Source organism: Cryptomeria japonica, chromosome 3 (genome assembly GCF_030272615.1).
Source record: "Cryptomeria japonica chromosome 3, Sugi_1.0, whole genome shotgun sequence".
Taxonomy (NCBI): domain Eukaryota; kingdom Viridiplantae; phylum Streptophyta; class Pinopsida; order Cupressales; family Cupressaceae; genus Cryptomeria; species Cryptomeria japonica.
The window spans coordinates 855,956,530-855,971,698 of NC_081407.1; the positions used below are offsets into that span (position 1 = coordinate 855,956,530).

The following is a 15,169-nucleotide window of genomic DNA, read 5'->3' on the forward strand; positions in this document are numbered from 1 at the left end:
CAGCCAGCATAGGCACCAAACCTTAGATGTTTTTTATGATTTTCTTTTAAATGGTTTCAGGTATAGCCTTTAGAATCACAGCTGTCATAACAGTATTAGATAAGTTATTTCTCTTCTTAGGCTTGCCCAGGCTTTCAAAGCCCAATATGTGTTGTTCACGAGTATGGTTATAATGGGCATATTAAATCCACCAAACTATTCCAGATGATAAAAAATGGAGTTTCCAACATGCTTTGAATTTATTTTTTCAGTTAAGGGGCCCAGAAAAACTCTCGTTTCTATAGTAAAAATAAAATTCAAAATAACAGAAGCATAAGAGACATCCTGCTTAATAAAGGATATGACCTGCAGTTACATATACAGATACTACCAGATCACTGAATCTGTCAACACCCTTTAAAAACCTGCATTAAGAACAAAAAAATTAATCAGATAAAATGTCAAAAATGAAATGAAAAATGCATGTTGCATGAAATATATGACCAAAAAAGGTTATAAATGTGCATCATTTTCTGAATAGCTAGGTACTACGCTTAGTCACGAGTTTTGTATTGAATTCAAAGCGGAATTGCAAGATGAAGAACAGATTAAAATAAATAATGTCAGTAAATCACATAGCACTCGTTGTCCATTGGAAATCTTGAACAATGTCCAAAGCTGCATGTAAGATAAATTGGTGTTGATGTGCAGCTTCCTCTTTCTGTCATTTCCAAATATTTTCAGATTAGAATAAGCACAATTCACTACCAATTCATAACAGAAAAAAGCCATAAACAAAAAACACTACCTTGTTATCATTTAAAAATGTTTTCATACTTTCAATAAAATCAAAATATTATAATTAAGGATGAGGGCCGAATGCCACAAGAAACATTCCAAAGCTTACTAAATCATTTTCAATCATTCTTCTATTCTGTGAATTTGTAAGCCTGTTCCTCGAATGGCTTCCTGCTTACCATGTGTATCTTAAGTAGCTTCTAAGACCTGGTAATTTTTACCTTAGCTTATCCCTAACATGGAACCTTAAAGCTAAGTTCAGTTTTAGCCAACAACCAAAAAATTGTTCAAAATGTATCCTACTAGCTGTGCTATTGCAGTTCATCTGTCATCACTTCCCTCTTTGATATCCAAATTCTCATTTCCCTTTAAAATTATTCAAGATATGATATTTATCTGGAAGTTAATGAAGCACAATATCATGTGAATACCAAAAGGGCAAATGTGAGTGCAGACCATATATACTGTATAAACAAAGCAAAGGCTTGGAACTGTCAATCTTAATAAAACATGGCAGACAAATGCCATCACTGTATAAAAACATCAACATCAAACATACAATATCCATGCACCTTATTATATCATGATGCAGATATAGGAAAAAACTGTAAATGTAAAAAGGAAATCTAGAAGTCATGATTCTAGTAACTTACTGAAACATAATTTGTGTGAAGCATTTAGTTAGTGATAAAGATTCGCCTCTTTAAATCAATCAAAATATGCTAGTGCCTTTAATATTCATTGTTTTATTTTCATAATGAGATTTACAGACACCTCAAACCTGATGAACTCACGTACCATACCAGTCAATGTTGCAGATGCTTTAGTGCCTGGTATCTAATATATTGTGTGTATAAGTTCTGATGTTGAACATTTTTTTCCATCTACTTTAAAGAATAGAAAGAAAGGGTATAATGTAATGATTATCTTAAAAAATCACTGGAAGCAGTAGCATTCATTTCTTCAACACAATAAAATTGTTTAATGCATGAACGATGAGACTAATTAAATATATCTAGATGATTAAAAAAACAGCTTAACTCAGTTGGGTATGTCAAGTGCATTAGACTATTCATATATTGTGTCATAAGATTCTTCTTCAAGAAGCCATTAGAGAAACACGTCAGACCTCATGTACAACAGGAAGGTGCAACATAGCAAGAAGCTCAGAAACAGAAAATTGTGACACAAAGAAAAATGCAAGGCCTGAAATGGAACAAAAGAAAAAGAGATAAAGCAGAAAAAAATTAAGTCAACATTTAGAAATTTTAAATAGCTAAAGAGAACTATGAAATCGATTAGAAGTTGTTTATCCTTTAAAATTTACCATAAAGATGCCTTCAAGAATACTGACATCTCTTATGAGTTCAAGAAAAACAGAAGATGCCCAAGCAACTGAAGATACAATTGAAGCATCAATGTTAGCAACTCATGTATCCTTCAATTGTAGCAACTTGATAAAAATATAGTTTTCTAGAATATGTGGAATACCCTGAAACTTTAAGAGATTTTTAACAATGAAGCCAAAATGGAAGCATGCAAACTTGACCCCAATGTCACGTAAGAGAAATAAGGAATATAAGTAATACTTTGTTAAAATTGCCTCCTGTGTATTACACTATAGGAATCTTGTTCACAAGCTAGGACATTGACTGTACAATTAATCAAAGCTTTACACACAATCCATAGCTCGAGCACAATACATAAAGGCAACTGTTGTCATTTTATGACTTTCTTGGTCCATTAGTGAGAGCCGATCAGAGATATGTTCCATGGACCAGCGCTGCCCCAATTGATCAAGGACAAAACCAATGGAATCATGAAATGTTAAGTGTTGTCTTGTTAGGAGGCGGGTTCCCAAGCCTTTTCCTTCTTGAACCCGGAATTCGTAGTTTCCAAGCCTTTTCCTTCTTGAACCTGGAAACCCAAAATCCCAAAATTCCGAGTTCCCGAGCCTTTTCCTTCTTTAACCCGGAAACCCGAAATTCCCAGTTTCCAAGCCTTTTCCTTCTTGAACTTGGAATCCCAAAATCCCGAAATTCCCAGTTCCCAAGCCTTTTTCTTCTTGAACCTAGAATCCTAGAATTCCCAGTTTCCAATCATTTTCCTTCTTGAACCCGGAATCTTGAAATCCCAAAATTCCAAGTTCCCAAACCTTTTCCTTCTTAAACCCGGAATCCCAAAATTCTCAGTTTCCAAAACTTTTCCTTCTTGAACCCGGAATCCCAGAATTCCAAGTTCCCAAGCCTTTTCCTTCTTGAACCTATAATCCCAAAATTTCTAGATCCCAAGCCTTTTCCTTCTTGAATCCGGAATCCCGAAACTCCAGGGTTCCCGTTTCCTCTCCCCTTGTAGTAGGGCCCGACATCCAACCTCCAGTGACATCAACACTTCCAAATGGCGTGATCAACACTCAAGGCTCTTAATGCTCCACCAACTCCTGCAACTTGTCTACTTTCATTCATGGAGCTATAGAGGCACATTTAATGTTTTTTGCAAGATTGCCATCAAGTGGAGTCCAAGGCCATGCTTACTTATGGTTACTTGGTGGCCTTCATGTCAGAACTGCATGCTCAACTTTGGAATGTCAAGCAATCCACCTTCCAGAAGTACTTTTCTTCTTGGGATTGCCTTGTCAGGGTATGGCCAAGTTGCTTGCATGCACACCATGTCAAGTTTGTGCACCCCCTTGCCTTCCCTGACTAACATTCCTCTGTGCACGCCAAGGTCAAGGCTTCCTCTCTTTGACCATTGGTCTCTCCTCTGCAACTAGTTTTCTATATATAGGTTGTTAAGCCTCATTGTAAAGGGTTTTCTCCCTATTGGCTTGAGCTATTCTTCACTCTTTCACTTCTCTTGAAGATTTGAATATTTTCTTGCATTTCTACAACTGTAAGTTTGGCCATTGGCTTGAGAATGAATTGAAATCATCATTCTTGCCTCTCTTCAACTTATGCATGTTGTGTATGTTTTCTTACCTTCATTATAAGTGTATGTTTTGTGGCTTTTCTCTCACATATATGTTGTGTTAACTTGTTTTTGAGTGTGACTTGTGGGAAACCTTCTCCCCTTTGGCATTCAGCAAATTCTAACCTCCATACATGCGTTTAGGGTCATTCATGCAACTGAAGTTTGTGCATCTCCAAGGTATTTCAATTAATTATGTGTCATTTCGGGGTGGGGAGACAAACATCTCTTATCTTGGTGCATCACCTCCTTTCATTTTAACATTTCTTTCTTCCTTTTTCCTTTGCAAGCTATTAAAATAGGTTTAGAAGTAGAATTTGGAGTGTTGAGTTGGTTCAACACCTGCACTTGGATTGAGAAGTAAGTCGGCATTCTTTGGAGATTCAACCCCTTTGCACAAGGTCCGACACTTCAAGGTTGTTTCCATGTTTCACAAGGTTGCTAAGTGATAGCTCAACAAGGATGCAAACTTTTGTGACAACAATCATCCTACAAAAGACAGGAAATGCAATGGCCAATCCATAAGCACTTAACAAGAAATGCTCCACATTTCCAATTATGAGGCTCTTAGTGCTTATAATACATCTGCAGAAAGAAGGGTGGATCCTTCAAACCAAACAAGCTTAGAACAGTGCCATAAACAAGGGCCATATTCTTGGAGCCTAGGAACAAGTTTGGCTTCCACACACCTAGGCTTCCCGGATTGTAACATTAAACGTAAAAAGGCAACCAAATAATGTCAAAAGGATTTGATGAACTATTCCCTATAAGCTGAAAGAGATCAATCAATTTGGTGGATCTAGGGATCCTCTATTGGGCCTTACACCTAGAAGTGATAACCTCTCAAAGAAAAAGGGTCATATACTACTTCTTAAGGTAGCATAAAAAAAGGATAGACCACCTAATCCCATATAGATTATATGATACCCCGCTTGAAAGAGAGCATGAAAAGAAAGAGTTCCTCAATCTCCACTTCTTGGAGGGAACAAAGAGAGCATATCCTCTCAATATGTTAAATATGGTAATTTGTCTCAAAACATAGCTAGTAAGAGCATCCCTTTAATTGGCCAAATTGATCCTCAAAAGGACTTCAGCTTTAGACAGGTCCAATCCAACTCCACATGCATCAAAAATTAATGCACGGTAAGCCACTTCTATCTACCCAACATAACAATTATATATACACGAATGAAGACAATTCTTTTTGCACACAACAAACTTTTAGAATGCTTTTGCATTCCATGATTGGTTAACTTATGTGCCTTATGTCTTGGAGTGCACTTTGATGGGGGTGCAGGAATTTCATGGATTTTGGAAAATCCTTCTTGCCTTGTGAAATGTGCAATCTTTCTAGTTTTGAGTGCCATTTTGGGATAGAGGAAGGTTTTTCAGTGAAGGAAAATTCTTTCGTGCCTTAGAGTAGATTTTGATGCCTTTTCCATTCCAGGAGAGAACTCCAGACTTAGCCAAATTTTTTATCATCTGCCTGCTTTTTCAACTTTTCCGGATTTAGAACTTAGATTTTCAAGAATGCTCTGCCATCAGTGTCCTGCCAACTGCCAAAGATAGACCTGCCAAAAATAGACTTACTAAAGATAGTAAGTTCTTCCAAAAATCAAATTAGGGCAAACCGGGGCATAGGGACACTTACTAAAAATAGACACTACTGAAAATAGTAAGTTTGTTTAAATGCAAAATTAGGCCAATCCGGAACGTAGTGAAATTCACTAGAAATAATAAGTCCTCAGAATTCACTCAAATTTCACTAGTAGCTTCTTTGAAGGGTTCTTACTTCATTGCTTCGTTCAGATTTCTCAAAACCCTAAGTTTTTTACCTCAAATCTAAGTTTGAAGGGTATAAACCCTAAAATAGACAATACAAGCTCCAAACTTAGCCAAATTTACTCAAAACACTTGCAAACTTGACCAAAATTCACCAAAACACTTGGGGACCTGGGGAGATCGAAGAAACTGCTGCCAAACAACCCAAAAGACCACAACCAAAAGACCAAGTGAACCAAAAATGTAGGGGATCCCCATTTGAAATGGGGTGATGTGTGATTAGGTCACAACATGTCTCAGCCTGCAAGCCTTTTGTTGAGCACTTTGTCATTAATGTCCAAGTCATTTAAGTGTCAGATGTTTGAGCTACTTGGTTGTGTGTTTCAGCTGGCTGGATGTATGCTTAAGCTGCTTACTTGTCTGCTTAAGCTTTCCTTGTGCTTTGTCAAGTTGAAATGTATTTTGTTGATTGCCTAAAGTATCTTTATATATTTCAGAAAAGTCAAATTGGCGAAATAACCTTCAGAACTTTGTTATTCTTCCTATGTGAGTTGGGGCAGCTTATTAAAGATGTCAAATGTGTAACGCCTTGTTTTAAAAACAGGAAATCATATGTAGTCTTTCTTTCACGAAAAATGTAAGATAATATAAGACTCCAATAACACTGCATACTGACAATTACAGAGACGGTGGTTATTATTAATTTTCAATTTAGAGATTTTTTTTTATAACAAGGGAATCCGTCAGTTGTTTGTGTCGTGATTGGTAAGGATATGCGAGACATATTCAGGAATGAAAAAGATGATAATGTAACGCCAATCTTCTTGTTCTCTTCATCATGTTGTGGATATATTAATATGCTGGAGCCGTTTTTCTTATCAATAAATATGAGCCCTTTTTTTTCTAGAAGGTCATCATATCTCTATTGGACGTTTTTTAAAGATGGCATTTTTCTTTTTCAGATCACAGCAAAAAAAATTTAGTGATATTGCTATCGAAAAATGGGATGGTTGTGCCGTTCCATTATGTTCGTGCCTTTTTGTCATGTATCTATGCTTAATCTTTAAAAAAAAAAGGTGCAGCGTTAATACTTGCAGAGTAATCCGGACTGTGAGTTTTTTCTGGAGAATGTTTTTTGGTGTGCTTGGTTCAAAGTTCGTGAATATTCCTTAAGTGAGTGAGCCGTTTTTCACTTTGGCTGCGAATCATGCTGGGCAGTTATGAAACATATAGCTGATGCCGTACTTGGATAGACTTTGGAATAAAAAATTGAAAAATCTTTAATGATGGGATGATCAGTTTTTATACATTTTTGTTACTGAAATCTTTTTGATGTCGATGAGAGTTGCTGGTGTTTTATAAAAGAAGTCGAAGAATGTGCAAAGCTTGCTGAAGGTATTATTCATAGATGTCTGAGAAAGATAGGTCTTAATGCTGGGATTCTGTCTTGCTACTGTTTTGAAGAAATTGGGATACAAACATTTCAATTTTCAGTGAGAGAGTATATTGTAAGGAGCCAGAAGATGTGCATGAATTAAAAGTGTGTAGTGCAGAGAGTTTATTTTCAGATCTGTCTCAGTTTACAGTGAATTGAAAAGGAAAAATTGTGGATGCATACACAGCATTAAGCTCTCTAGTATTTAGTGCTTTTTATTAAAAACAGATGTACAGAGGTTGGTGCCTCTTATGATGAAGTTGGTGCTTTGTCATTAAAATGGTTGTTTCAAAGAGAGTCAGTGCTCTTAGTGAGTTGTAGCTCACTTTTGTAATCAGGGTTTGTGCCCTCTTGTTTTTCAAAGTAATTAGTGCGCCATGGTTTTTTACCTGAAAGGGTTTTCCACGTGATCAATTTTTGTGTCTTTGTCTTTGTGTTGTCTCTCTCTTCTATTTCTCTGTTTAAGGGGATGTTTTGATTAAATAGTTAAAATACTGATTCACGCCCCCCCTCCCCCTCTCAGTATTTTTGTGTGCTTTTCATCTTTTGTATCTTGCCATGGGATAGTGCATCTCAACCTACAAGTCCTTCAGGGAGCAATGCACTTCCTTGGCAATGAGCCTAAAACAATATTGTAGTCATTTCATATATTGTTAGTTGATTCTCACCGTGGTTTTTCGTTGTTTGGTTTTTCCACGTAAATCGAGTGTTCTCTTGTGCATGGTGATTCATTGTTTTATCTTTCCTTATTGCTGATAAGAATAAGGTTAAATTGACTATGAATTGTGAAATAAAGTTTTGGTCCGGACCGATTCACCCCCCTCCCCCTCCCTCTCGGTTCAAAAGTTAGTTCAACAAGAGATTGATATTGCATTTTTGCTTGGACCTGAATTAAGGTTGCCCTTAGCTGAGTTATTCTTGGAAGGAAACTGGGATAAATTGCTTATTGTTCTGACATGAAACTTTTGTTCTACTAGTTGTGCAATACCACAAAATTCATCTAATATGCTAAACTTTTTTATATTTAACATCTCTATACAAACAAGAAGAGAGACCACATGTAACTTTAAGATAAGATCACTAGATGAATAAATATATAATTTGATCCTTTATTGAATTCTTCAATAAATCTTGCACATACTTAGAGTGAATTTGACACTTAACCACATAAAATATATGTTAAGATCATGAGTGTTGACAAGTGTTTTTGCACTCTCCAACACACAATAAAATACACTGGGTATCCTATTCTCTCTTGAAAGGAAATCCTATTTGATTACTCAATTATTATTACCCCAAATTTCTGGTATCAGGTCTTGACTGTGCTTTGAATAACTTAGCGAATGTACGTGATTTTTCTGGTATCACAAGGGACCTTGCACCAACAAGTTGGAATTCCGTTCCTACAAGATTTCTCAGAAAACCCTACGATCTAGAACTTCAATATCATCAAGAGTTGATGCTTTTCAAATTACTTGAATTCATTACCAAATAAACTTCAAAAGAGTAGGGTTTAGGAAGCTAAAATAAAACCTAAATGAAAATTTGTGGATACTACTAGATGAATTCCAAAATGTTAATCAGATTTTGTTTCACCAGATTAAATTACAACTAGAACAAAATAGATGCAATCTTCAGAGGAATACTTCATATTTTCAGCCTACTAGTCATTCATTAAAAATTTAAAACCATTCAACAATGCAAACTAATAAACAACCAATGATTGAACTTCATCTCATAAATAAAGGGATACAAACTAACCATACACTAACACTTACAATCACCAAGCACCAATTGGTATGAACCTGGAACTTCATCCAATATCAATCTCAACAAATCTTCATACTACTGAACTTAAAATGACTTTGAGAAGCAAGAAACCATGCTAGCATTCAAACTTAACACAGCTTTACTGATTCAAACTTAACACAGCTTTACAATCACCAAGCACCAAATGGTATGAACCTGGAACTTCGTCCAATATCAATCTCCACAAATCTTCATACTACTGAACTTAAAATGACTATGAGAAGCAAGACACAATGCTAAAATTCAAACTTAACACAACTTCACCAACAACAATAATTTTTGTATTAATTTTGGCAGTCCTTTGGTAACAATTTCCAGTTCCCCCTTACAATGGGAGAGGCCAAGGCCTTTTAGAAATTTCACATTTCAAATGGAGGGCCCGGATTTAATCCCATTCAAGGGCCAAGATTTATCTTTACCAATAACCAAAATTTGATGCAAAACCCTAGGGCAGTTTTGGAAAAATTAGCTAAGAACCTAGATTACATCAAATCATCTTCAAGCACAACATGCCCAGCATTTTTCTCCTTTGCAACATATCCTAGGAATCTTGAAATACCATATTTGAGATCCTCCTTAGGTGGCATGGGTGTAGCTTTCATCCTGTATTCCATGGATGCCAACTCAGCAGCAGATTCCTTAAAAAATTTGTCCCACTCCAGCTTGGACTCCTTGAAAGCATGCATTATTATCAAAAAACCTTGAAATCTTCCATGTCAAAATGCCCCAGATTGGTGTCCTCAACCATCCTCCAAAGTGATAAAGTCATTGTTGAAGGCAAAACTCCCTTAAAATCATACTTCATCTTTGCAATCCTTGAGAAGTTCTCAAATTTGACAAGCTGCATTTGATCTGAAAAAAAAGATGAATAAAATAATTCCAAAATTCTAAAAGAATTGCACTAATTTCATGTCCATATCATGAGTAAAATCAGCATTAAGCCACATGTTGAAAACTTCCTTTGGGGTGATTAAATCCAGGCCTTTTTATGAATTTTCGGAAGTTTGGCCAATCCCTAGATTTTCGGAAATTTGGCTTGTTCTTGGATTTTCGGGGAATTTGACAAATAAGGATTTCGAAGGTTTTGTAAACTTTGGATTTCGGAAATGTTGAAACTTTGGACTTCGGAGATTTTGAAAATCTTGAATTTCAGGGATTTTGGAAACTTTGGATTTTGGAACTTAGGATTTCTCCACAGGAGACTGGATTACCCTTCAATGTGAAAGTTCCCGCAGCGATTGGTGACTTAAGATTTTGCAAGGATTTTTCAGAAAAATGCAAAGGTTCGTCACATTTTGAATCTCATTGAGAGTTTAAAGTTTTGATCAAGGTCTCATTGTCAGGAATTTGATGAGCTTGCGGAAATGTCGGAAATTTATGGGAGTTATGGAAACGTTGGGGATTCCATAACGACAAGGAATCCCTAAAAAATGAAAATCCTCGACAAAGAAAATTCCCGACAAAGGAAAATCCCCAACAAAGGATAATCCTAACAAAGGAAAACTCCGGACAAAGGAAAATCTTGAAAAAAGGAACATCCCTGACAAAGGAAAATCCCCAACAAAGGAAAAGGAAAATCCCTGACAAAGGAAAAACCCTGACTTAAGACTCCCCCATGGAACTTTAATGATTCACTTGGACAATGACTTAACCATCTAGGTCAACAAGACCTTAAAAGTGAAAACTCTCTCAAAAACCCCCAAGGGGCAGAACTGGAAAACGACAAGCCAAAAAGAAACACAACACACCAAAAGGCAAAAGAAGAGGGGAGAAAGGGGGTCTTTGTTTCGAACAGGATGTGGGATAGAAAGTAGCTTTTAATGAACTTCCTAACTTAAAAATTAATTATGAAGATCATGAGCATAAGATATATGATAGAAAGCAACTTTTAATGAACTACCCAACTATTCCATGATGTAATATGATTTTAGAATCTCTTTCTCTATTTGGAATCAATGCTTTAGCAACTCCGACAAATTTGAGTTAAGAAAAAATTATCTTCTATGCATCTGTCATGTGCTTGTAATAGGCAAACACTATTTCCATGTCCACAATCCAAATGTCCACCTTGTCCAGATTACGACTACCATCACAGGGATGGACTTCACAATTAGATTTTGGAGTAGAAGAAGTTAACAACATATAGTGGGGAGATTTTGAAGTCAAGCTTCTATTCCAATTGCCATTAGACAAAAATATCACATGGCTGTTGAACAGTATCAGCTAATGACACACCTTCTTGCCTTTTAAAAGGCATTGTTACAGATTTGTGACTTAAGAGACCACAACTAACTTCAAAATGCCTCTTTTACAACATTGATGAGTACAAATTAACCTTATAAAATACCATAAAGAAAATAATATCCAGAGCGGTAGCAGAAAGCCTCGGTCCTTTTTACCAGATTTAATCTACTAGGAGTAGAGTAGTTTCGCGCATGGTACCAAATCATAGATGAAATTATATTACCACACAAAACTCTGCATTATTTGAAGTCTCAGAAATAAACAGGGTATAGCAATTAAATTATATATTGCAAAAGTTTATGACAAAGTAAGATGGGTATTTTTTGAAGAAAATCTTACTAAATTTTGGCTTTTTGAGAGCCTGGATAGACTAGGTCGTGAAGATTGTAGCATGTCCATGGTTCTCAATGTTTGTAAATAGTTCCACTACAGGTTATTTTTCAGAATTCAAGGGAAATAAGGCAAGGAGATCCCTATCTCCTTATTTATATTGATAGCAGAAGCACTATCTAGGAAATTAAGCCATCTCAAAAAAATGGAGCCCTTAAAAGGAGTGAGCTGTGCAAGAGAAGCTGCAGCTATTACCCACTTTCTGTGTTCAGATGATACTCTACTCTTTGGGGTGGCAGATAGTAGAAATCAAGTGTTACAAGAAAGTTAGGGATGAGCATAAAGTGGTTTCAGGCCAGGCAATTAATTCAGAAAAGTCTGAAATTTTGTTCTTTTATGTGGGACCTTACCTTCGAGATTGGGCAAAGTCAATTCTTGGTTTCCCAGCTGTCTCACTCCCAAGTATATATATTGGGATTCCACTTTTCACAGGGAGCTCCTATACCATTTTATGGCAGGATCTATTGATTAAAATGAGTTCAAAACTGGCAGCATGTAAAGGTAAATGGTTAAGCCTGAGAGGCAGAATAACTCTGATTAAATCAGTTCTTTGTGCCATCCCAGTATATGTTTTCAGTCATGAAGGCTCCAAGAAAGATACATAAAATTTGCATATCTTTTCTTTGGCAGGTGACTGATGAAAATAGTAATAATTCCTGCTCTTAAAGTGGTAAAAAGTGTGTCAATGTGCAAATCAGGGAGGTTCAGGAATAAAATGTCTAGAAATGCACAGAAGAGCACTAGAACCAAAAATGTTTTATAAACTAATAGAGGAGCAGGATCTTGGTGTGAAATATTAAGGAAAAGATAACTAAATGCACAAAATTTTAAATTATTCTCATATTTTTGGATGGAAAATGTGTTTAAAGGCTCTGCCTTTTGAAATTTCTTGGCATTTTCTAAAGATCAGATAAGAAGCCATCTTTCATGGAATTTAGGGGATGATGGTAGAAAAGCTTTATTTTGAGGGTATTCTTGGTTAGGCCATCCCCCCTCTATCTTCATTTCCAAAATTGCAAGCTTTGAGAATATATCTAGAGCACACATGGGGAATTTGTGTGAAAGATTATAGGGATGAATATTTTAAATGGCTAAATCTGCAGAAAATGGAAATGTTTCCAGCAGGTTCCATGTGAGGAGGAACATAAATCTTTCTTAAAACTATGGTTCGAAGCTTTGAGAATTCCGATGGTTGAAAAATAGGATGTACTGATTTAGTCAAGGAATTTGCAGGGTGTATATCTTGTTAAATCAGGCTATGTAGATTTTAGGAAAAAAACGCATTCCTCTTTCAGAATATTAGCCTTTGAACATGGTCTGGAATAAAGCAGATCCCCCAAAATGCAATGCATTTATTTGTTTGGTTGGCATGGCTAAGATAATCCAAGGAAAAGAGGACTTCAAGGTCCATCTAGATGTACTTTATGTGAAAGTGATGAAGAGATGGGAGACCATATCCTTGTCCATTGCCCGTATGGCATATCAGTATGGGCAGCAGTTGCAGCTAAAATGGAAATTCTTTGGGTGTTCCCAGCCATAGTGGGAACCATCTAAGAAGATGGCTAAAAAAGAACCGTTAATTTAGATTTTTTCAAATGCACATTATGGAGGTTGTGGTTAGGAAAAAAGCATAGGATTTTCAGAGGTGAGAAGTTGATTTGGTAAAGATGTGAAGCTAAAATAAGTTTTTCTATCTTGACTTATGCTAAGCACTTTGTTCAGAAATCAAAACACCTTTTCTGGATTATTAAAGAAGCTTTTAAACTCAAGGCATATATCGACCTTGAACATCCCTGTTGCTGTGTAATGGTTAACATAAATTGAAGAAAAACCAATGCATGGCAAAAACCAAGGGCTGGTTATATGAAACTCAACTTTGATGGAGCCACAGAAGGTAATCCAGGCCAACCAAGGGCAAGGGCTGTAACAAGATCTGAAGCAGGAAGATTTGTTATAGGTGGCTCTTTCTAGAAGCACTTCTAGAAGGCATTAAATTGGCTAAAGCTTCAGGTGGAAGAGACTCTCAAATCACTATTGACGGGTGTAAGAAAGATTCAGTTCAAGATTGAAGCCTTAAGAACATTTTACAACAAGTCAAGTCTATAGCCAAAACTTTGATAGCACAGATTTTTCGCATTGCCTAAGAGAAAGTAACAGGCTAGCAAATTGTTTAGCTGATTGTGGAGAAGTTCAAACTCCTTTTGCTGCTTAAGCAAGTAGGAAAGCCAAGGATTGGCTGCTAAAAGACTTACTTCTATATGATATGCACATAGATCCCCCTCCACAGACCCAATTTCCAGTCACCTTCAAATTATTAGAGTTAATTATGGTTAGGGAAGGAGATTTAAAGGTCAGTTGCATGATATAAATAATACATTGTAGCAGCATTTATAATGATTTCATTTTCTTTTACATGTGTGAGGGATTACAGTTTACAGGTTGTAGATGTAATAGAACCCTTTAAAAGAAAATGAGAGGTTCCAGGACGAGAGGAAGACCAGTCACAGTTAGGGATTTAAGGTATGCCTTTAATCATTAATGCTCCAGATGATCTTATGCTTCAGTTTTTTTGCTCAATTATGTGTCATGATTGTGCTTTTATAACGGAAGACAGTAGCAGGAATTTCATTGTGACAACATTCAAAGCAACTATCCAGTTGAAGCAACAGCAAACAGTCATGGGAAGGAGCTTTGTCCCCGGGGATAAGGCTGCAACGTATAGAGGCTGCGGAGGGGAGCATTTAAAATGTGGCTGATAAAGCAACTTTATTTAAACATTTCTGGAAAGACATAGCATTAATGATAGACAATTTGAGAGTCACTTTGAGCAATAACAATCTACATGTTGCAAGTGACTTCACTACACTGAATCTTTTGATTGATAGACTCTTAAGAACACAGTTGAAAAACTCTCTCAGACTGCAAGTCCAAATTAGAGATAGTGACTCTGGAGCACTTAGATACATACTTACAGTCCTATATAACCACTTTGGTGTGATCTTATAGATAATTAGTTGGGTTCTTTAATATGTTGGTTTTTACCCTTTTAGTGTTGTTTTTGGCTTCTCGTATCAGTTCTCTCTTAGGGTGCAGGCCCCAATAGAACCTGCAGCTATTCTATCAATAAAAGATACACCCCAATAGTACAGTGAGTGTAAAGTGATTTATGAGGCACCCTATGAGAAATGCAAGAGAAGTGGAAGGTGCAAGATTTGATCTCACAAATTTGTCATCAAAATATTATAGACACATCAATCATATGAAAAGAGCACGCAATGTCAAGGTTATCTTCCTATTTTTCCTACAGCTTCCAAGAAATGTAGCATCTTTTACATGCAAAATTCTTTCCTTCTCGTTTTCATATCAGGAAGTTTAAATTTAAAACAAACTAAGGTTTCCAGATAACAGAGCTGCAAACTAAATTTCAACAATTTTGTTTTCCAACAGAGTTAGCAGACATTCTTTTCTTTCCATTCATACGAAATTATCAACAATTGACAATAAGTTTTAACACACCAAAAAAAAAACTGCAAGAAAGTCCCAATTGTAAAAAATCCCCATTAAAATTATTGTCCAACAGACAGTTACATAACCAGAGGAAAATTGCCCAAAAATGCAGAACACCTTCTGTTGTACGTCTAGAACAGATCTAACAACATCTTCACCATACACATCGAAACATAAGGGAAAAATAGGGACAATAAAAGAAATCCAATGAGTGGAAACAGGAACCCCCGAGAATGAAAGAAACTATCCTAGGGCACA

At 36.2% G+C, this 15,169-nt stretch overlaps 1 protein-coding gene across 2 annotated transcripts in view; it reads right to left on the minus strand.

Annotated features, from left to right (window-relative positions):
• Positions 1-15,169, minus strand: part of LOC131046557 (uncharacterized) — a 60,649-nt gene that overhangs the window by 21,214 nt on the left and 24,266 nt on the right. Inside the window, exons 2-3 of one of the 2 annotated variants that reach the window (XM_057980317.2) lie at positions 615-700; positions 346-404 (exon numbers count right to left, since the gene is read on the minus strand). In XM_057980317.2, coding sequence (XP_057836300.1) covers positions 346-404; positions 615-700 — 145 coding nt within the window. Of the gene's footprint in view, positions 1-339; positions 405-614; positions 701-15,169 lie in introns of both variants that reach the window. The other variant, XM_057980318.2, reaches the window with a different exon arrangement.